Raw genomic sequence first — 22,759 nt, forward strand, 5'->3', positions numbered from 1 at the left:
TGTAATTCTTTTGGAATAGTTCCTACTGAGGAAAAAAAAGTTGGCTTCGCTAGGTTTTTTTTAAAAAGCGGGTTTTTTGGTTTGTTTTTGCATAGGGCAGTACTAAGATTAATCCTAACACGTGGTAACTAACTGTCTTGAAAAAGGTGTTTCTTAGTATTTGCAATGGAAATACCTGGTTCAATTTTCTACAACAATTGTGTATGATAAGTGTCGGTTTTTATCTGAATTCCAGAATAAACTTGTGCTTGAAAATAGCTGACAAATTTGCGTATATAAAATGTGAAGATCAGATGTGTCCCAGGTGGCCGTCATTCCTACACTCAGGACTTGTTCTAGGGAGCTGTACTTTAGTATGTAGTTGATACGTTTCTCTGCCATGATGAACAATTTCCGTAACTTCCTGCTAAGCCGGGAAAGATTAGCTTGAGGGTTAGTCTTTTGGAGTTGGAAGATAATGTGGGTATCTATATATGTGTGTATGTGTGTGTGTGTGTGTATGACAGGTGCCATATACATAGTGACAGTACTCCTGTCGCTTTAAAGTAAAATAAAGGTTATGGCCTTTTGCTCTTTAAAGATTTGAGGCTAGATGCTTGCAGTGGGTGAAGAGGTGTATGGCACAAAGTATTGTTCATTCTGACATTTTATGATTTTCCTTTCTGTGTAGCCAGTCAGAGCATCTTTGTGCGCTACTGGTAAATAGCAATTTTGGACCTTGATAAAACAATTTTGAAAAGCATATTTCTGTTAAAGCCCTGCTAAGAGGAAGTGTGACAGTGTACAAACAGGGGCTTTGTTGCAAGAAAGGGAGCCTCAGAAACGACTGCACACAGGTCAGTAATTAAACGTCTTATAACCCACTGAAGTAGTTAAGATACATATTTGAAACCAACACTGTAGAATTCGTACTGTGCTATATAGGAAGTATGCAGATTTGAGGTCTGGTTTCATCATGTATAAAGAGACTTTTTAAAATAGTATATGCGTGTTTTTATATACCAGGAAATTTTATTTGCAAGTGTCAGTAAATAATATAGAACATTCTGAGATTACACTCTTCAGGGGGCCAAATGTTCCCTCACTACACCTGGTTTAGATATAAAGAGATGTGCCGTGCTACTGAAAAGAACTCCCTGGAATCCCCTTTAGAGGACGTTTTAGTTCAGTGTAAGACTGACTGTATGAACAAATAGTAGAGTCATTGTAAACCCAAGGTTAACAAAGTAAAGGTTAGGCATATCGAATACAGAAGGGGCACATGCTAAAAAACCGACAGCGTTCTTGAGTTGCTTTTCATTTACTCTCTTTACATAAATGTGCAACATGATACTCGGCTGCTGATTCCAGGCTAGGCAGTCAAAACCATTGCATGTTTGGAAGAAGAAAATATTGACAAATTCAAACGAGAAATTTAACAGTCCGTTTTGGCCACATCCATTGTACCCGATTAGCTGAACTTCTCCCAATGAATATATAAAGCAGTGAAGGAACATCAAAATTACGCAAATGTAAAAGTATCCAATAAACCCCTTGAATGTATAAGCAAAGAGGTAGGTGGCAAATCAGTCTGTCTAGAACTTTACCTTAAGAATTATTTCTTACACTTAGATTATCTGCTTATGAGTAGATATTTTACATTATTTAAACAAAAGAACGTGTTTAATTTAGTTTTGCTCTTACAGTTTACTTACAGAGTTTCTTTAGTTTACATTGAACAAAGTAGCCTATAAAATACATTAGCACATCTCACTTGGAGGAAGGGGACGTGTTTTAGCATCTGTGTTCCACAGTAGTCTTAGGTTCAAATGAAACTGGAACAGAATAACCAAACACTGAGCAAATACACAAAATACGATTTTCACTAACAAACATGTTGGGGCTCAAACTGTGTATTAGGTAACTCTTTAGTTTCTCTGAGATACTGATTTGTAAATTTTGGAAGTATTGATGAATATCAGAAAGAACAAAGCCCTTTTAAAATAATACACACTGCCTTGCCTCTTTCAAAAAGGAACAGTACTAGTGCTTGGCACCCTAGCTTTTGGAAACTTCTGCTGTTTGGAGCACTGATACAAACGTGCCATTCTGTTCCATGGATCAGGATCAAGTGAGGAACCCTCACATTATAAGAATTTATAGGAATTTCAGGTATGTTTTGCAGGAAATACTCTCACCAGTTTGTTTTACAGATGTCTTCATGTCCTGTCAGATCCCACAGAATAAGAGCACCAAGCTCCTAAAATAGATAACTCCCGAAACCACATATTCTAGACTGCTTTTCATCCTCTTCAATAGTATATTTTAGTCTAAATCTTCAAATACTGTTGTTTGACTAGGAAACTGCAACCTTCCATGTAATGTCGCTTTTTACTTCGGTATGCAGCAAAAGGAGTAATTTCCAAAGCAGACCTGATGTTGTTAGAATACCGATTTTGCTAAGGAACCTTATCCCTACCGTATTCGTTTATAAGCAGAGTATTATTTTGTCTGGGCTTATGTCATCTTCAGTGTCTGGGATCGTGGGCAGCAGAGCAGATCGAGTCAAACCCCAGAATTTTTGAGGTGACATGTCTTTTTTGGTGGCTGTAAATTTCCATCCAATATGACTTGCACAGATCCGGCACTGGGCAATGGTCCAGGCGAACCTATAAAATTAAGGAAAGGTATCAGCTGAGGCTGTGTATCCCAGCCTATCACCGTATAACCTGTTGGGAAGACAGATCTTAGAGCCAAATTCTAAGAATGGGAAGAAGGAATACTCTGAGTTTGGATTTATATACAGTTTCCTGAGACAAACCTCACAAAAAGATTTTCTAGTTTGTATGGTTCATCATGGTAATGCATCAGTCTTTATATATATATATATATATATATATATATATATATATATATATATATATATAAATATATATAAATATATATATACACATATATAACTTGATTGTGCTCTTAAGCTGTGCTTAAAATATTTTTCTCCAATTCCAAGAAAGAAAAAAAAAATCTTATTAATACAGATTTTTTATACAATTTGCTGGTTGCCGGGACCACACTAAATTGCATCTGCATTTTCTTTGTTTTGTATTGCACTCAAGTTAGTTAGAAAACAGCAACCACCTGTAGAAATATGCACTTTTGTGTGAGTTAAAACTGGGGGAGGTAAGTGTTTTTCTCACGTAAGAAAGATTTCAGGACTACTCTTCTAAAATGAGATTGATTTCTAAAATGAAAAGGATTTGTCAGGTAATTCATCCAAAAATACAAGCCATGGCATTACAGTAAGTATAAGCACTAATCCCTACTCTTTCAAAATAAAAAGGTTGAGCCAGTATTTGGACAAATAATAGGGGGTCTTGAAAATAATATGGCTCAAGGAATCTAACAGGTGGTGCTGTTGGTCCCACAGTCATACTCTGAAGGGCACTGGGCTAAAGTAAAAGAAAAACAAAACAAAACATGCACACTAGAAGAAAAGCAAGCATGGTTTCTGCATGTTTCGTGTCTATTATCACTGCTTGGGTAACATTTAACACTTTACAGAATACGATACAGATACACAGTGGACCCTCGATCAACACAGGGGTTAAATCCGCCTGTAATTTAGAGTTGGCCCTCGTATCTGCGGTTCCTCTAGCATCCAACGATTCAACCAACTGCAGACCAGGCAGTACTGTAGTATTTACTGTAGTATTTTACTAGTGAAACATACCTGCGTCTAAGTGGATGCAAACAGTTCAAACCCACGTTGTTTAAGGGTCAAATGTAGTTTTACTGGGTCATACAACAGTTGATTTTCAGATGGAGCTGACAGGAAAATGAGTGTGGATTGATTAAGTAAGTGTATAGTTAATCTGAGGAGTACAGTTGCCACCTTCTTTGTCCCTAACCTTACATTCAGTGAGACTGTGCAAGAAGAGCGTTTTCTAGCTGTTCATGAAATGAACATTTAAGTAGAATTATTCACTTCATTGTCTACTTCTGATTATAATTCTAGCAGCTCTGCTTAGGACTCTGGGTTTTTCTTCCCAATTAAGGCAAAACCAAAAAAAAGTGACCACCACCACATTACCCAGGAAACCAGCTGTGCTCTGTAGAAGGCCGGCCGATCAGATTCAAGTTGCAGGCCTTATACACGGTAAGCGTCTCATGCACGTATCCGTGAGGATTCACGTAAGCTGCCATCGGCCCACATAAGGATAAACTAAAACAAAGAATCAGTACAGAGGATAAGGCAAGTCAAAATGGGGTGGGGTGGGGTGGGGGTAAATAAAAGTTCACCAAGAAACAAGGTTCTAAGAGCTATAGTTTTGAACCTTTTAGTTAAAACTACTAATAAGAGGTTGGCAGTCAGCCCAGTTTTATTTGGTCTAAATGTTTTCCATGATGATAAAAAGGAAAATACTGCTAGTTTTTTAAATCTTCCTCAAGATATACACTGTCAAATATGTGGACTCAACTTCCCCTAAAGGAGCCTGAGAGGGGAAGTCCAATGCAAAGTTTCCACTTGGTCATTCTTGGGCATCTGAGTACTATGCAAACAGCAGTTCTTCCCTTCTTGATTCATAATGACTTTGTTGTCAGAAAATAATTTTCAAACAAACACTGTCACACAGCATCAGTACATGTTCAGAAGCATGTCGTCCTTTATCTTTGACGCTATATGGCGAAACTGATATTTGAGTGAAATATCATGGGAGGTAGATCCTTAAGCACTAAGAAGATATCCTCTAATTGACAGATTTTCAACAAGGAAGGCGGTGGGGGGGTGGGGACGAGAGGACTGCTCAGCTGTTTTACTTCACCATGCTCATTACCTATGAAAGATGTCTTACATGCCCCCACTGTTCTGGGTACCCAATCAGGTACCCAATCAGGAAGACTGTCTTACCCAACGGCAGAGTTAATTCCTGCCCTATTTCATTTGCTGGGTATTTGTCATTTATATGGAGAATGGAAATACGGTCTTGCCTGTAATTCTGTTATAGCAGTTGGCAAAACGTATTCAGATCTATGCTAAAAATGTAATAAAGATCTCACCTGAATATTTCATTTTTGGTGGTTATTTCTGTTTCTTGACATTGTTTACAGCAAAGAGATGTACACTAAAAAAATTTAAGAGAAAATTAGTGGGGAAAATGCTCCCAAGGTGTTGATCCCTCTGATTATCATATTTTCCTTCCAACCGTTCAACAACATAGTTTTAAAGATGGAACAAGAAAAACACAATCTGAGATCTAACACATATTCACTCACAAAACTTATGACCTTCTAGGATAGAGAAACAGTGACTGATATATATATGTATATATAAAAAACCATACATGGTTCACGTAGAAATCAAGTGTTCAGAGTCTAAATGAAGATCACATAAAGGTTATATCTGAGGAATGCAAAACAAGTCAAGTTTGTCTTATGATCCCAAATGAAATATATAAAATAATCCTTTAAAATATTTTTAATGCAAACCATGATGGACAACTAGTTCTCTAATTCCATGACTACATGAATGGAGCCTACAGATAGTTCTGTTGGTCCTAACTGCACCCTCGCTCTCTAGACTGACTGAACATGGGCATCCAAACGTATTCATTTTACTCACTTTATTCATAATGTCCAGTTCACAGCGAAGTCGTTGGATCGCACTACCAATTTTAAGGAGCTGAATTCTTAATACATCATCAATAGGAAGACAAGCAGCTACTCTGTAAGAAAAATCTTAAAGACATGGTGGGTTTTTCAAGCTTTAAACTTAGGAAGGAGTTAAGTATCAGGACAGCTTATGAACGCGGTAACATCCTTTTGAAATAAACCCTTCTCTACGGGGTTCCCAAAGAACACATTTCACACAATTATAAACAGTACTACAGTATACCAGCTCTCAAGTATATATACTCTTAGGAGGTTCTACAATGTAACTTCTTTTCCCATGCTTGTTTTTGTAAATGTCGTCTTTTAAATTAAACATGAAATCAAACCCATGTTAGAATAAGTCACTTATTTGCTACGAGACTCAAAGAATAGCTAAACTGTACCTAATTAACAGATCTGTAAGTAAGGTAATAATAAGTCCTGGTACTGCAGGCACTTTCAGTGGCACCTTAAAGACCAGGGAAAGGAGAGTATTTACACTCAGTGTTTTTGGATGCACACCATTTTACTGCAACTTGAACTTTTTATGAAAACCTTGCCTAAAATAGGAGTGCTCAGAGAATTTAAGACCTTTGCTACCACTAACTAAAAAATATTCATTTTTTTGTAATTGCTCAAAGCAAAAGAAATGGGTATGCTTTTCAGAATACTAATGTAAAAAAATGTTGGGGGTTTCATTTTCATTAAACAGAAAACAAAAAACAATTTCTTTCAGTAAGGCATCACAGGTCACAGGAAGGAAACTGATTTTTCATACCTATTGGATTTGAAGGAAGAGAATCCTCTTTCAGATTTTCATCCCATTCGTGTAGCTGTCTCTTGATTCTCTCCATTAAGGTTTCCTTGTTTTGTTTGAAACAAAAGTAGCCATAATAAGGTTCACAGACTATTTACACTTTACTGGCAGCTTGTCAACTCAATAAACCTAATATATTAGCAGCAATTTAAGTCATCACTACCTAGTAAAATTTCATGTTTAAATGTGTCTGTTTTCTTAGGCAGAAATGATGGAAGACCCAGCTTTGCACAGCACTAGGCTGGCTTTCCAGGCCTCTCCTCCCACCCGCTAGCTATCTCAGAGGCCTCCTCTTCCCTTTTCTAGGAAGCCTTTTCTGTCGGTCCCTGTAAGCTGCACCCGCACTTGCTACCTACAACACCTTCCTTGGCACTTACTACATAAGATGCTCACTGTCTTTTCACCAGTGGACGCAAAAACCACTCTTGTCTAGTGTGTGTCTGTAATGGCTCAAAAGCTGCTTAAGGGCAAACGGAACTGTAGTTTCCTTTACTGTTGCCCATGTGGTAAGTGCTCACAACCTATGGGTTTAGTTTGCCCAGGGCTCCATATCTGTGGGCGGGCTGATTCCCTAAGCGAAAGGCTAACAACATCTGTTGACCGTCTGCGACATCCCAAAGACAATAACTACCATTATCCCCATTTTATAGATAATCAAGTTTTGCCCCACACCACAGGAACAGTAACAGAAATCAGGCTTTGAACACAGTCTTTGCGTCTAAAATCCAGATTCTCTGAACTATTCCAGTAGTCTCTTAATGAATTTTTCAAGATGCCTAATAAAAAAATCTAAGGTGCAAAAACATTGGTGGATGCATCAGTTAGTACACCAGGGATCAGGAAATTGAAGTTAATACACTTGTTTAGGACAAAACCACAACACTGTTGAAGGATTCTTTATTTTTCCTAAATGTAACTAGCCCTTGACTCAGCAAAATTTCAAATGCTTAATAAACCCTAAAATGCCTCAATATCTTGTCCTGAAGCTGCAAGCCACTATAAACTGAGGGAAGACTAAAAATCCATCAAATTAAAAGCCAAGTCTATCCAGCAGTATGATTCCTGCCTGTTCCACTTAAATGTAATGAATGGCATTAGTTCCAAAAATTAAACCCCACTGGGTACGAAAGCCTATTTTGTTCTAATGACCCTTAATTATGCCATGGCTTCCCCCAGTAGCACAAAGTTCAAGGTAAGTTACTTACAGCATCATATAAGGAATACAGCCAGCGAGGCCATGAAGTCAAATTTGCACAATGGAACTTTCTCTGAAAACAGAAAAAAAAGTCCCTTAAAAAACACCACAGAATCAAGATCTTATAGTAGAAAGAAACACATTTAAAAAATGACCTTGGCCGAGGAAGACTTTCTAATTTCAAGAAGATGGAAAAGCTTGCAGATAATCCCATAATAGGCGATTATCTATTATATTTGACAATGATGTTTTTACTTGAATTCCTGCAGCAGTTCAATGTTGCGAAGACCCAATAATTAAGATGTCAGTCCTCAGAGTATATATTCAATGCAATAGATAAGATTGGAACTTAGAAGTATAAAGTTCATCTGAAAGAACAGATGTGTAAAAACAACCAAGAAAATCTGGAAAGGGAAGTGTTCTACAGGATACGAAAACAGGATTGAAAGGATGCGCTGCGGTTGTAAGCAACCTAACCATCTCTCAACAATAGTTAAATACAATAGAATACTTTGACACCAGAGAAGATTCTGCACCCCACCAGAGAATGTATACAATATAAAGAATGATCACATTTTCTTAATAAAACAAAACCTACATATGTACACATATTTATAATTTTGTACACAAGCTGTCAATTGACAGAGGGCATGACACGTGAAACTGGGTGGGAAAGGGGTACGGGAGATCAGAAAGAACTATCAGAGTGGAACAAGAAAGGCAAGATAACCTTTAACAAGATAAAAGGGAAATCCTACGCTTGCACCTGCAAGACCAAGTGAGTGGGTGCGAGATGGGGAACGTGGGTACACGGCAAATGCAGAGAGGACTTGGGATCTTAGGGATGTGTGGTTTGGAGCTGCCTCTCAAGAGGATGTGATACTTGTTTATGAATAAATCAGAAACTGCTACGTGGATAACGACAGACTTGCCCTCAAAGGCTCATGGGCTACAGCTCAAACCAGTGGATTCTTGTTAAAGAAGAATTTGGGACTCAATATAATTCTTATCTTTGAAGCTACCCAAAGATGCTCTGGGATGGCCTCTGAGCACAGGCTCAGGTAGTGATTTAATAAGCCTGAGGAGTCAGGCCAAAACCTAACGCTAGTAAGAATTTTTGTCAGAGTCCAGTTACAGAATAAAAAATGCTAACAGCCCGTCAGGTAACTGAATATTCAGTAATAGTAATGGCAACCACTTTACATGTCTTAAAAGATTTTGATAAGATTGGCAGTATTACCACCCCAATTTAAAGGTAATGAAACAGGCACAGAAGGATGCTTGCTCAAGGTCACAGCTGGTAAATGGGGACTGGCTAGGATGTGCATTCAGGGGGTCTGACTCCAACCGTTACTTATTCAACAAATATTCTGAGCACCTAGGATGTACCTGACATTATTTTTATGCATTTGGTGTATACCAGTGATTAAAAGCACAGCAAAAGAATAAAATCATTGCCCTGTGGAGCTTACGTTTTAGTGGGCAGAAGCTTACTTTCTAGAGGGGTACTTAGCATTATGAAATGACAAAGATCCAATGAAGTTTCAGGTTGGATGACACACTCTGAATTCAGTCACTAATATATACTTTACACATCAAAATGATCACTTCTGTGATACAACAGCAAGTAATTTGACACCCACAGAAAGATAGAAAGAAATTAATTATTTATATATAAACATTACTTCTCACTAGAATATACAGCGAATAGGATATGAAGGGCAAGGCACCATCAGGGTCAGCGTCATGACCATCCGACCTGCTCCTACCAGGCTTTGTGAATGTGAACAAGCTGCAGCCTCAGGTCTCTGTTCCCGACTTTTCAACGTGAGGCGGCCTCTCAAATTCTGTATCAGGATTACCCTGACAGATTCTACAGCTGTATTTACAAATCAATTAAATATACGTACTACAACCTTAATACTACACCCTTTAGAAAGTCAAGTGTGCAAGCTGAAGAGAAGTAAACCAGAAGAGATCAGCTAGCTTTTACTGAACTGCCAAAATTTAAGCCACTTCAATATCCTCAAATTTAAGAGTTCCATTTAGATTCCTGGCACAATAGGAAAGGCCCGACTTATATCTGGGTAATACTGACGATAAGTCCCAGCAATTTATGGGCATTCTTCAAGTCTACCAACACCATGATTTACTTCCTAAAAGGGCTATACTTCAAGAAAATTTTAATACTAGCCAAAAAGTTAGGTGCTTGAAAGTGATCAATGACTGATTCTCCAATGAAGTAGTATTCGCACCAGGAATAGGACTTACTCCTGAAAGCAGGCAGAAAGGCCCTTCAAATGACTGTCTGTTACGTGGAGGTAGTAATCCATCACATTTTTTCCATTTTTAAGCCTCGTAACTATAGCTTCGGCTTTGCCTCCCAACAATGTAGAATGTTCAAAAAATGTCAAACTCCACTTAAATGGTTCTTTGAAGTGCAATGAAATTGGAAGAGTAACATGAAAGGCTAAGTGTGAATAGTAAAACATTACCACTGGTTTACACAGTGACCAAAGGTGGTCGTTTGTTGTAGTAAGACCTATCACAATCAGCAATGTAAATGATAAAAAGAGTTTTCCAAATAATTCAAGCTTTTGAATTTTTGAAACAAGTTTCTGTTTCCTTCCTTCCTTCATCGAATCCTACTTGCTTATAAGAACTGGAATGGAATGGCAAGCTTTTTCTTGATCCTGAGGCTTATAAGCTCATAATGGCAGATGGACAACTATAAGCTTAAGGTGTATGCCAGGGAAATCCCTACTCTGGTTGGAGGAAGTCCCTGAATACACATAGCCACGATTCCAAGACTTTTCTTCTCTTTACGATAAAAATAGACAACAAATATCATTGCTCCTCCTGCTACTACTATTATCCTGGAACAAGGCAACCGCAGATTCTAATGTTCACATGCAAACATTAAGACGCAACAGTAGCCAAACAAACCTTAAAAAGCGAAGAGCAGTGAGGGGTTGCTGGTCATAGCTTACTTACAAGATTATAAACTGTCAACAGTTATAGCAGCATCCTGGTGAGGCATAAACAAATGGATCACAGAGCAGAAGAAAAATAAAATAAAAAACATGAATCTGGTCTATAATAAGAGCATCTCAGGGAGGGAAAATATGACCCTCTCAGAAAATGGTCACAGGACAACCGGGAGCCACCTGGAAAAAGGAGCACTGAAATCATACCAGGATCAACTACACTGGATCAAAGCTTACACTCTGGTCATTAAAGACAATGAAATCAGAAGTAAAAGATGACATGTTTTACTGTTCTTAAGGAATGAAGACTCCTTTGCACAGGGAAGTATTTCTAGTTATGATTCACAATATGGAAGTATTAAAAAGATAAATTCAACTATGTATGACAGCACACCAAAAACAAAGTTAAAAGACAAAAAAAATGACAAACTAAAGGAAATGTTTGGAACTCATTAATCACAGACAAAAGGATAAGCTTCCTAATGAGTAAAGAACTCCTAGCAATCAATGAAGGGCAAAGACTCTGAAGACAATACCAACTAAAGGAAATACGAACCGCTCTTAAACACAAAATGCCACACACCTCACTCATATTCAGAGAAACTCAAATTAAACCTCCAACAAGATACTGTATTTCACTTATCAGATCAGCAAAAATTAAGCTGGATACTCTAAAGCCTTGGTGAAACACTGACAATCAGGACACAGATAGGAACAACCTTCTCAGTGAGGTACTTTGAAAACGCCTGTCAACATTACAAGAGCAGCTGCCCTGACATCCAATAATCTCACTTCTCAAACTCTGCCCTACATATTCACCTGTATGAAAGGTCATTTGTACGCAGCACTTAGTGCAGGTCTGTCGTCCAGAGGGGACTGGTTGTATAAATTATAGTGCATCCATACAGAGAATACTGTGCAGCTTCCAAAAGAAGGAAGCAGTGCGCCAAAAACGAATACAGAAGCATCTGCTACACTCTTAGGACAGAAGAAGGTGCAGGACAGTATGGATCCTTTTACGTAAGAAAAAGGAAAGAAGTTAGAATATTTATCTGTATTTTCATAAGGAAACTTGGGAAGAAGACTGAGATGCTAACCTGTGAACTCCTGTTTGGGGCCTCCCCCTTCTGAGTTAGTGCTCAGCTCCTCCCTGTTCTGTACGAGAAGCAGGAGCAATCATGGCTTATAAATTTAGCAGAGACCAGATGGATACGCTTCAGTCACTTTCTTAATATGTTCCCACATTTGATTTCTTTTTTTCTTTTTTTAACAAATTTCTTTCTTTCTTTCTTTTTGTTCTGGCTGTGTTCGGTCTTCGTTGCTGCACGCGGGCTTTCTCTAGTTGCAGCAAGCGGGGGGCTACTATACATTGAGGTGTGCGGGCTTCTCATTGCGGTGGCTTCTCTTGTTGCGGAACATGGGCTCTAGGCGCGTGGGCTTCAGTAGTTGTGGCACGTGGGCTCAGTAGTTGTGGCTCACGGGCTCTAGAGTGCAGGCTCAGTAGTTGTGGTGCACGGGCTTAGCTGCTCCGTGGCATGTGGGATCTTCCCGGACCAGGGCTCAAACCCATGTCCCCTGCATTGGCAGGCTGATTCTTAACCGCTGCACCACCAGGGAAGCCCACCCACGTTTGATTTCTTTTTATACTTCATACTCAACTCTTTTTCTGATTAACATAGAAGGGCTTTACAAATGAACAAGTAGATAGATAGTCTGGGCAAGCAGGGAGTGTACTTAGAAACATTCACATTGTACTCCACGTAGGTGAAACAACACTTTCCTCTCAGGGAATCCCACTACAGTAAACCCAGTGAAGAGAGAAAGGCACTGTGATAAGAAAGGAAATAAGTAAACATGAGATTCAAAGATCGAATCACTGAATGAGGAAGGTTTCCAGATAGAAGTGGGTTTGGAAGAGTGCTTCCTGATAATACGGGCCTAACTCCTTAATCAATAGGGACATCTTCTCCAATGTTCCCTTGTCAGGATGGAAGATAACAGAAGCGTAAATAATTCTGTCATTTGGATTTTTTAGTTTTCAATGGCAAATGCTAAGAGAGGTGTGTGCACAGTGTCAAGGTTAACTGAATACATGTCAGGAAGACTACACTCCACTCCTAGACCCTTTAAGTATCTTTTCTGGTGGAAAAGTGTGTGGCAACCCGATTACTGTGAGTTGGCTTAAGAATCAACTAAGCATCTCCCAGTTCTGGCCCCGTGAACCACTTCTCAGGCACAAAGATGCACAAGTCAGATGTAAATAAACGCTGCAGAGAGGGCTGACCCGAGCCCCAGATCTGCCTGAAGACAAGCGCTGTGACGCAAGTCAGTGTCCGGCTACGGGTGCAATAGGGCGACCCACTGAGACGGGACCAGGGCCAATGGAGTTTCCACCGGTGCCACCTGCCATCCCTTCCCTCTGCTCCACTCCACGTTTTGATGCTGGCAGGACGGCTGTAAGTGGTCTCTCTAAAGTAGAATAGAGATTGTAAGGCACCTGGAGTCCAAAATAGCTCAACTAGCAATTTTTCTTGGCCTAGTGATCTAGATCCAAATTTCAGAACCTAAGAAACTCTACCCAAAGTTTAAGCAAGGGAACCCCTTGAACGATCTGAAAAATACACGGGATGAGGCATTTCTATCTCTGAAAGCCTTTTATGTCTCTCTCATTCCTTAGCACCTTCTGTTTAGTTCTTGGCAACTCTGAATATGAAGATAACTGAGGGCTAATGTTTGAGAGTCCAGAATTACTGGAGAAATAAGACAACAGGGAAAGGTCAAAAGATCTGGTTCCAAACAAAAATGTGCTTCCTTGGCCTTTGCACATGTGTCCTTCCTCGCTGTTGTTGAGCCAGTGACAACCCAGCTGCAAAGGCCTAATTCTGAATTTAATGTGAACACGTGGAGGTGCTTTAACCACAGAATAGGAAGAGTTTAATCAGTAAGTCACACAAAAATTACATGTAAAAAGTTTTTTTTGCCTAACCCAAGTTCAGGTTTAAGATGGCAAGGACCTGCAAAGACAACACAGAACTAGTCGTCCAGAGCACTTAAGTCAGGAATTAACTCCAATCACTCTCACTCTATGCTTAGAGCTGTGCAAAGAGTTAACGATTTATAAGCGGTTAAGAGTTTTTAACAAAAATCTTGGTATGGAAGAACTATTATATAAATCAAAATACTACCTTCTGAAAACTTATCCAGTGACTGAAATACACAGCTGTCTAAGTACTGAGAGGCTGTGGAGGCACACCCCGATGTGGTTACCCCACCAAAGAACCACATCTCAGCACCACCCAGTGCCAGACACACTGTTAGGCCCTAAATGACTCCACACGTTCCAAAACCGCTCCACGGAGCCATGTACCAACAGAGCTATCCTCCACATACTTATTTCAGCAGTTACACTGAAAATGACTATGACAGCAAGAGCTTCCACTGTTCTACTGCTAAAATAAACAAGAGAAAAAGTATATTTAAAGTGCCTGTATCAAGTCTGAAAATACAAGTATTGCACAGCTATACAAAAGCTACTGTAAACTTACAGCAGTATCAATATTCTGAAACCTTCAAAAATTTTAGTGTCAAAGCTTGGGAAACTTTAGGCAGTCTAATTAAACTTTCTCATCAGAATCTTCTTAGAAACACGAATTAAACCACAGTATATCATGACACAGACTGGTCAGCTGAAACACAAAATAACGAGACCAAGGAGCCTACAGAGAGCCAGTCGTGAGCGTGCTGCCCATCAACCACCCATCCTGCACAGAGCTCTCTCTGGAAACTGCATGACTTCTACTGCAAGACCACTAGAAGTGGAGGTCCAGTGACTAGTGTATGAGACCCTCTTATGAATCATATATGCTGATCACATCAAATTAGGATCCTATGCTAATCCACATCAAAATTAAAAACTTCACTACTCTACATGACAAAGAGTAAAGGATGATCAGCACAGGATTTTTCAGGTTACTATTAAAATTGTCTTTCCATATTTTTAAAAGATAAATCTCAAAAAGCCAACTGATTCTAAATTTAGGAACTAGCAAATTTTTTCCTTTAGGTAGAAATCATAAATATTAGGTATTTTATACTCGTAACTGATACATCTCACAAATGAGTACAAACAAGCTTCATCAGTATTTTTTCTAAGAGAAAGAATGATCTAGCCAAAAGTATATATACAGGAATTAATGCCCCAACAGGCAATGCTTTTAAAGAGCACCTAGTCTCAAGTCAATTTTTGTGATGTCAATAGTGTTGTACAAAAAGGGCAAAAAAAATCTTCCTTTCAGAAGTGCAGAAGGAGGAAAACGCACTTCGCTCCTGTGCGCTCTCCCAAACGCTTTTTCTGAGGTAAAGCGTTTCTGACTCAAGAGCCAAGCACCTCATCTGACCACAGTCTAATGAGAGCCTCCTGCAGAACTTAACACCACGTGTTATTAGTTAATACATAACTTACAGGCATAATAGCTGGAATACCTCACAGTACGGTAACATTTTACTACTGTTGCAAACTGCTTTTACATACACAGCTGCCTATGACATTTTTAGAAGCTCCAGCATGATCAAACGCGGCTACAGTATTGTCCAGAAGGAGTCTGGGGAAGGAAATCATGAGAGTTGTTTGTTTTTCTTTCTTAAACAGGAAAAAAGCAACCTGTCTTTGTTTTTTTTTGAAGAGGCATAAAAAATAAGTTTCTCACCTTCTGGTATTTCTGCCACCATTTATGTGAACACTGGTCTTCACAGGAGACAGGTTTTGAAGGAACCATCTGGCACTTATTGAGGGATTCTAACTGAACTGCAGACATGGTTGAAGGCAACACACACTCAGGAAGAATTTGCACTTTAGCTTGCTGGATTCTGAAATAAAGAGAACCAGGCATGTTGTTCATTTTTTAGATAATCTTAACTCCAACTATTAAGTTTCTAAACATTATGGGTAATTTTAAATACTAAGAGTTTCACAGTTTTCTTTTTAAAACATATTCCTCAAATGCTATTATGATACACGAAATTTTCAAAAAATACTATATTTCATAAATCGTACCAAAGTTAAAACCAAAGGTAACCTAAGATTTTTTATCTCACTGTGGAATGGAAAGGGAGATTTTTACATTTCAGATAGTCTGTAAGTGAAACAAAATTTTAAAAATCAATATACAACCAACCCCTATGCATATCCTGATAACTTCTAAATTAATTTCTCAGATATCATTAGACACCCCGCCCCTCCCCTCGCCCCGTCTCTTTACGCTGCCCGACTCCTACATCTATGCCTTCTCATAAATCACCAAACCTGAGGAGTAGGTAGAGAAAGGAAGAGAAATCAAGAACCCATTTACATGGATAAGATTAGATAAGACTAAAGAATTACACGTAGCCTTATTTCTATGTGCATTCCTTTTCTCATTCCTCAGCATTTACCCTGAATATGCAAAGAATCAAAATATCCATCATATTATCTTTTTTTACTTTAAAAATTACTTCAACTCTCATGACAGTAAAGTCATCATTCTAGAATGCTACTTGAGAATATCATAATTGCAAACATCTCATCATTAATGCCAAGAGGAAGGTTGTACCTCCGGACCATCGTCTTACGAGCCATTTTATCTCCCAGCATACCTTTTCAAATGCAGAAGGTATCAACACATCCAAACGCTGGAACAAAACACTGTCAGACTGATGAAGTCAAATATACTACAAAGTAATTACAAAAATATTACAAGTCTCTGCTTCACTATTAATCATGCTTAGGAATTCTAAAGTGGTCTTTCATTGTAACCACTGTCTCAACCCACAAAAACTTATGACACTTTGATACTTCTTCTGATTTATTAAATGAAAATAGCTAAATGTGTCTGAAAATATGTAGGTTTAATTTAACGATAATATTAGACTCACTTCACTAACTTCAATTTCTTCCTGCAAGCTCAAATTTATGTCTACATGACTTTGGAAAACGGTAAAATAAATTTGACTGTGTTCAAACTACGTTCTAATGTTCTTATGTTATCAGAGCTCATTAAAAACAAAAGTAACTGAATAAGAATTATGTTTTACCCACCTAGTATGTAAGAGTTTATTATGATAAAAACATTAACGCTACTGAAAAATCAGCTTAGTGATCATTTTAATCATTAGTCTGTACACAGGCTGTCTGAATTGCCTCACAGGGTTAAGCACTGCTCTCTGTTCCTTCTGTGAAGCCCGCCCAGGGTCTGCTGCACACGGCTGCCGCTTCTCCCAGCAGCTGAGTTTGGGTTGTAACATAAACTAGTTTTATTCCTTCCTGACCTGTTTATGGCAGTTGTTCTGTGATTACAGTTGCATAATTTACATAAATATTTTTTTGAAGTTTTAAATTTTATTTTATTCAAGTACAGTTGATTTACAATGTTGTGTTAATTTCTGATGTACTGCAAAGTGAATCAGTTATATACACACACACACACAGATGTGCGTGCACACACACACGTGTGTGTGTGTGTGTGTGTGTGTGCACGCGCGCGCGCGTGTCTGTGTGTATATTCTTTTTCATATTTTTTTTCCATTATGGTTATCACAGGATATTGAATATAGTTCCCTGGGCTATACAGTAGAATCTTGTTGTTTGACAATTTATATAAATATTATAGCAACTGATAAAATATAAGTACAAAATTAAAACTGCTTCAATGAATACTAGGTTGAGCCAAAAAAATGCTTTCAAATTAGGCTCAGACAATTCTAACGGTAAGAAAAAAAGTGCACAAATCTGCAAGGCTTCTGGTGCTCAGACAGCCTTGTGAGTATCTTCAGAACCTCTCTTTGAAGAAAAACTACAGGTATAAACTGCAGATAGATGATGCAAAGTGAAAGCTGTTAATGCAAGAAAGACTAGTGCCATCTCTAATCTGCAGACCCAATTCGAAGAAAGTATCCTGTCTTTCCATCAAACATAAAATGAACGAAGGGACATTTATATATTTTAAGTTAAAATAAAATGTTTAAGATATATATGTGTAAATTTTTATGACTTCCATTTTTAATTAACCCTTTTCACTAAAAATTATTCATCTCAATTATGACAGGTAAGAGAACTTCTTTGGTAATTCCAAATAGAATATTAATCGCCTTTTCCTCTCTACATGTAAGAAATACTCAGGAACTCCTGAAGAGTCCTATGGTGATTCAATGGTACACTTCCATTTTTTTAAATTAATTTTTCAAATAAATGTCCATGTGCTCAGAAGATGCCACAGAAATAAAGACTCACTCTGGAAAAGTAGCAGTATGCTTTTTACATATGAAGAGTCATTTATGTAGAAGACAAATGACTATTACCTGGTACTGCATTACTAAAGAAAAGGAAACTGGCCTGAGGTGCAAACGTGTGATGGAGGAATTCAGGTTTGGTGGGAAGAGCACTGGTTTGGAAGTTAGGGACCCAGAACCAGCCAGGTGGTGCCCTCTAGTGGTATGACCTTAGGCAAATTGCTTACCTCTCTAGCACTTCATTTCCTTATTTGAAAAAAGAGGAGCTTGCACTAGATTATCTCCATAGTTTCTTCTGTTTCACCATTTCCAGTGAAGGTAGTGACAGAACCAGAAGGGCAGTGGAGACAGAGGATTCTCACTCCGTGGAGGTCTTTTAAATTAAAACAGACTCACTTTTGTGAGAGGCTGTGTTAGTGGGTCTCAGGGATACTACAGAGAATGGGCCCTTTCCCAGTCCCGTCTGGCCCTATCAGTTTCACACTCATCTCTACTAGAGTCAAAGGTATATCCCTTGACTTGCTTTCACAGTTAAGGGTCTACTGCCATCTTGTGTTCAAACTAGTTGTCCACAATCACAAGTCACTGATGTCGACAGTCTCTGAAGTATACTTTTCCCCAAGTCAATTTGCCATTATGGTTTCTGGAATACAGTATTCACAAATACTCAAAATTTTATAAGCATGAGGATAGGAAGTACTTTAAAAATGGAACTGTTAGTAAAATCCACAGCAACAAAACAGCTTGCCAACTGTCTCAATGCAGAGCCCTCGGGGTACACTCTTTCATTCATTCACGTAACACTGATGGTCCTAAATGCAGAACACACAGAAGTCTCAGCCACTGTCCTAAGCAGCTCGCCTCTTGAGGGAGACACACACAACCCTACAATGACAGTACACTGTGCTCAGTGCTTGGAGGGTTTGCGTAGCGAATGCTCTGGGTGGGGGTCACCAGGAGGGTAGCACTAACCCCTCCCCCAAGGGCTCTGCACCCCTCCTTCTTCTATGCTCTCTCAAGCTCCAAAGGGTGGCTGACCCCCTCGATATTTTCATAGTTCAATAATATTTATGAATGCCCACTATGTGAACAGGAACAGACAAAAAGTTACTGCCCACAGGCAGCTCATATTCTTTTTTAAATCTTTAAAGATCCCTCTGAGTGTCCATGTGTTCAGAAGACGTTACCTGTGCAACACAGAGACCTGAAAAGATTTTCAACCGTGGCTACAGATAAGAGACCAATTCACTAGGGCTGGGGGGACCCAAGAATCTGTTTCTAAGACTTCACTGGTGATTCACTGGTGATTCTTAGGTACCATAGTTAAGAATCACTCCTATAAAAGGAAACGTGCAGTGTTGAGGACAATATGCTGTGTGCTTTTTTGGGGAGGTTTGCTTGTTTGTTTGTTTTAAGAGCAAAGGTGAACTGCCTTTTTTAGAATGAGTTATTCCTTAAATTTGTGAAAAAACCCTAAGCGTGAGAGCCACGCCAGAATAGTTAACTGCTAAAACAGAACTCTGAGAATTTCTAAACTGGGTACGACACAGAGATGATAGGTGCTTCCTGGTCACTTATTCAGTATATGACCCGTTACAGGTGAAAGCACGTTCACAGTGGAGATGGGCACTCCGTGTAAACGCTCCTCACAGCCCAGACGGAGCAGGTGGCAGGCTGACCGCCATGGCTCCCCAAGCACAGGAATGCCATGCCACACACAGCTTGCCAGGCTCTGACCTCCCACCCTTTTCAATCTGAAGAGAGGTCTTCAACCCCAAAGAAGCCCTGCCCCACATGACACTGCCTGTAGGGTTTACATTACCGTTCCCAAACCTAGAGGGACATTGGAATCACCTGGAAATCATCAGAAACGATGCTGTGGCCTCCCTCCCAGACTGACGGCTCTCTACGGATGGGAGGGGCGGTTGGAACTCAAGCATCTATAGTTTGAAAAACTTCCCAGGGCATCTGATGCACAGCAAAGTTGGAAACCCCTAAGCTATACTTTCAAAGGGAAAAGAACAACTAGTTAAAAGTCACAAAATGTGAAGGGTCAGCAAAACAGAAAAAATACAGGAAAACCATTTCATTTTATGATGTTCAAGGAGCTTTAAGACAGATGGTGTTTCTTACCCGTCTGACTGTGTCCTGAGCTCAAGGACTTTGAATCTTTGTCTTCCGATTGCTTTCACTTTCACGATCTCAATTCCAAAATCCTGTTCTTCTCGATAGGCATATATCTCTGCTGTTGTTCCAAACTGTGCTTCCCTTTCCTGTACATTACTTCCAAGGTAAATTTTAAAAAGGAAACAGTTTTGGACATTTAGTTTTCAGATATGCAAAGGTGACAAAAGCAATACACATGGGAAAACAATTTACAGCAATCGGCTCTCATTGCAAAGCTATTTAATTTTATTTATTTTAGAATCACACAGGGAATTGAGATATATAAAGAGGCTTCAGGAAGTACAGTTAGAGCCCATTAGGAAAAGAATAGATTGCTAGTCATTGAAAATGACCTAGGACTGATAGGAGTTTAAACTCTCCCTTCCCAAACCAAACATTCTTTTTATTCAGCAGACCATCCTTACTGCTGCTTATCGGCAGCACTGTACTGGGGGGCAGGGGCGGGAGGGGAACCTTCCTGTATGGATTTCCTGCCTCTACCACTGATTTCCTCTAGTTGTCATGGGATACTTGAAATTCAGCTTCAGTTTAGCACGGGTCTGTAAAAGGACAGCTTAGGAATTTTGAGACGGTGAAATAACTACTTGCTCTTTTGCAAAAGTAATCCTTTACATTACAATGTAAAGCCCTCTTTTTCTTTAAATAAAGATAGTTCTTGAAAATAAGATTCTAGAAATGTTTTTCATTAAATATTAATGATATAAAACCTCTCAAATACCAGAAAGTTCAAATGTGTGTGAAAGGTAAAGCCTGATTTAGATGGTAATGATCATACCGAAATACTCCAACTTGCACTTTCACACTTCTTATCCGAATGTTTTACTTCCCAACCTCATCCCATCTCCTGTGCATGCAGAATAGTAGTCAGTTTGGGCTTTAAAACCACCTCCCTGGGACTGCACGAGAGACTGTTAAGTCAGTCAGCTCTAAGATTTTACCTGTATGCAAGCACCGCAAAGGTTCTGTCCTTCTGAATTAAATTCCGCACCATACTGACTTCTTGGGGACTGAAAAGCTGAAGAGGTAAGGTCTGCCCGGGAATCAGGATCATCAGCACCTGGGGCAGAACTGGAATCACCGGACAGCTGTCGTCATCGTGCAAAGTCCTGCCATGAAATTCCTCCATATCAGAGCCCAGATACTACAGAGGGACACACACAAGGTCAGTGTCAGTACAGATATGGAACAGAAACAAAAGCTCGACAGACTGAACAGCAAATCAGCATAAGGAAACACACACAGAGGGTACAAATATTTAAATAATAAACTTGTTGTATCAGCTCCCACATGAAAATCTATTTTTGACTCTTAGAAGTAGAATTTCTAATTTCTTGTGAAGAATCTCTCACATACATAAAAATTCAAGAGCATTTTTAAAGTTCAAAATATTGGGTTGGCCAAAAGGTTCATTCTTTTTTTCCGTAAGATGGCTCTAGTAGTGCTTAGTTGTCTTCAACTCCACTCGAAACAATTTTGTCAGACTGTATCATGACAGCTGTCATATCAGCGTGCATTTTTTAAAAAAAACTGATAAAAATTGGTGAATTTTTGTGTATTCATTTAAATATTGAAGATAGAAGAAAAAAGGTAACATTTTCATCACAGTATGATTTTTAAGAAAGGTAAAAATGCAACTGAAACGCAAAAAAAAGATTTGTGCCACGTAGGGAGAAGATGCTGTGACTGAGCGAACGTTTCAAAAGTGGTCTCCGAAGTTTCGTGCTGGAGATTTCTCGCTGGACGATGCTCCACGGTCGGGCAGACCAGTTGAAGTTGACAGCGATCAGATCGAGACAGTAATTGAGAACAGTCAACATTATACCACGTGGGAGATAGCCGACATTCTCAAAATATCCAAATTAAGCGCTGAAAACCATTTGCACCAGCTTGGTTATGTGAATCACTTTGATGTCTGGGTTCCACATAAGTTAAGGGAACAAAACCTTCTTAACCGTATATCCTCATGCAATTATCTACTGAAATGTAACAAAAATGTTCCGTTTTTAAAACAAACTGTGACGGGTGATGAAAAGTGGACACTGTACAATAATGCAGATGGAAGAGATCGTGGGGCAAGCAATATGAACCACCACCAACCACACCAAAAGCCAATTTCATCCAAAGAAGGTAACGCTGTGTATATGGTGGGATTGGAAGGGAGTCCTCTATTATGAGCTCTTTCTGGAAAAGCAAACGATTCATTCCAACAAGTACTGCTCCCAATTAGACCAACTGAAAGCAGAAGGCATCCGGAATTAGTCAACAGAAAATGCATAATCTTCCATCAGGATAACGCAAGACCGCATGTTGCTTTGATGACCAGGCAAACACTGTTACAGCCTGGCTGGGAAGTTCTGACTCATCTGCTGTATTCACCAGACACTGCACCTTTGGATTTCCATTTATTTTGGTCTTTACAAAATTCTCTTAATGGAAAAATATTTTCAATTCCCTGGAAGACTGTAAAAGGCACTTGGAACAATTCTTTGCTCAAAAAGATAAAAAGTTTTGGGAAGATGGAATTATGAAGTTGCCTAAAAAATGGCAGAAGGTAGTGGAACAAAAGGGTGAATACGTTGTTCAATAAAGTTCTTGGTGAAAATGAAAAATGTCTTTTACTTTCACTTAAAAACCGAAGGCACTTTTTGGCCAACCTGATTTTTTTTTTTTTTTTTTTTTTGC

General features: G+C 39.0%; 1 protein-coding gene across 9 annotated transcripts in view; it reads right to left on the reverse strand.

Moving 5' to 3' along the window:
• Nucleotides 1-271: 271 nt before the first annotated feature.
• CRBN (cereblon) overlaps nt 272-22,759 on the reverse strand; it is a 959,169-nt gene continuing 936,681 nt past the window's right edge. For all 9 annotated transcript variants that reach the window (XM_060022931.1, XM_060022930.1, XM_060022929.1 and 6 more), the window contains 9 exons: nt 21,016-21,218; nt 20,024-20,173; nt 15,334-15,493; nt 7,651-7,713; nt 6,407-6,491; nt 5,600-5,715; nt 5,038-5,102; nt 4,070-4,201; nt 272-2,648 (listed from right to left, as the gene is read on the reverse strand). In XM_060022931.1, the coding sequence (XP_059878914.1) occupies nt 2,468-2,648; nt 4,070-4,201; nt 5,038-5,102; nt 5,600-5,715; nt 6,407-6,491; nt 7,651-7,713; nt 15,334-15,493; nt 20,024-20,173; nt 21,016-21,218 (1,155 nt within the window). In that variant the 3' untranslated portion in view covers nt 272-2,467. The remainder of the gene's footprint in view (nt 2,649-4,069; nt 4,202-5,037; nt 5,103-5,599; nt 5,716-6,406; nt 6,492-7,650; nt 7,714-15,333; nt 15,494-20,023; nt 20,174-21,015; nt 21,219-22,759) is intronic.

This window comes from Delphinus delphis, chromosome 10, assembly GCF_949987515.2.
Source record: "Delphinus delphis chromosome 10, mDelDel1.2, whole genome shotgun sequence".
In the NCBI taxonomy this organism is placed as follows: Eukaryota; Metazoa; Chordata; class Mammalia; order Artiodactyla; family Delphinidae; genus Delphinus; species Delphinus delphis.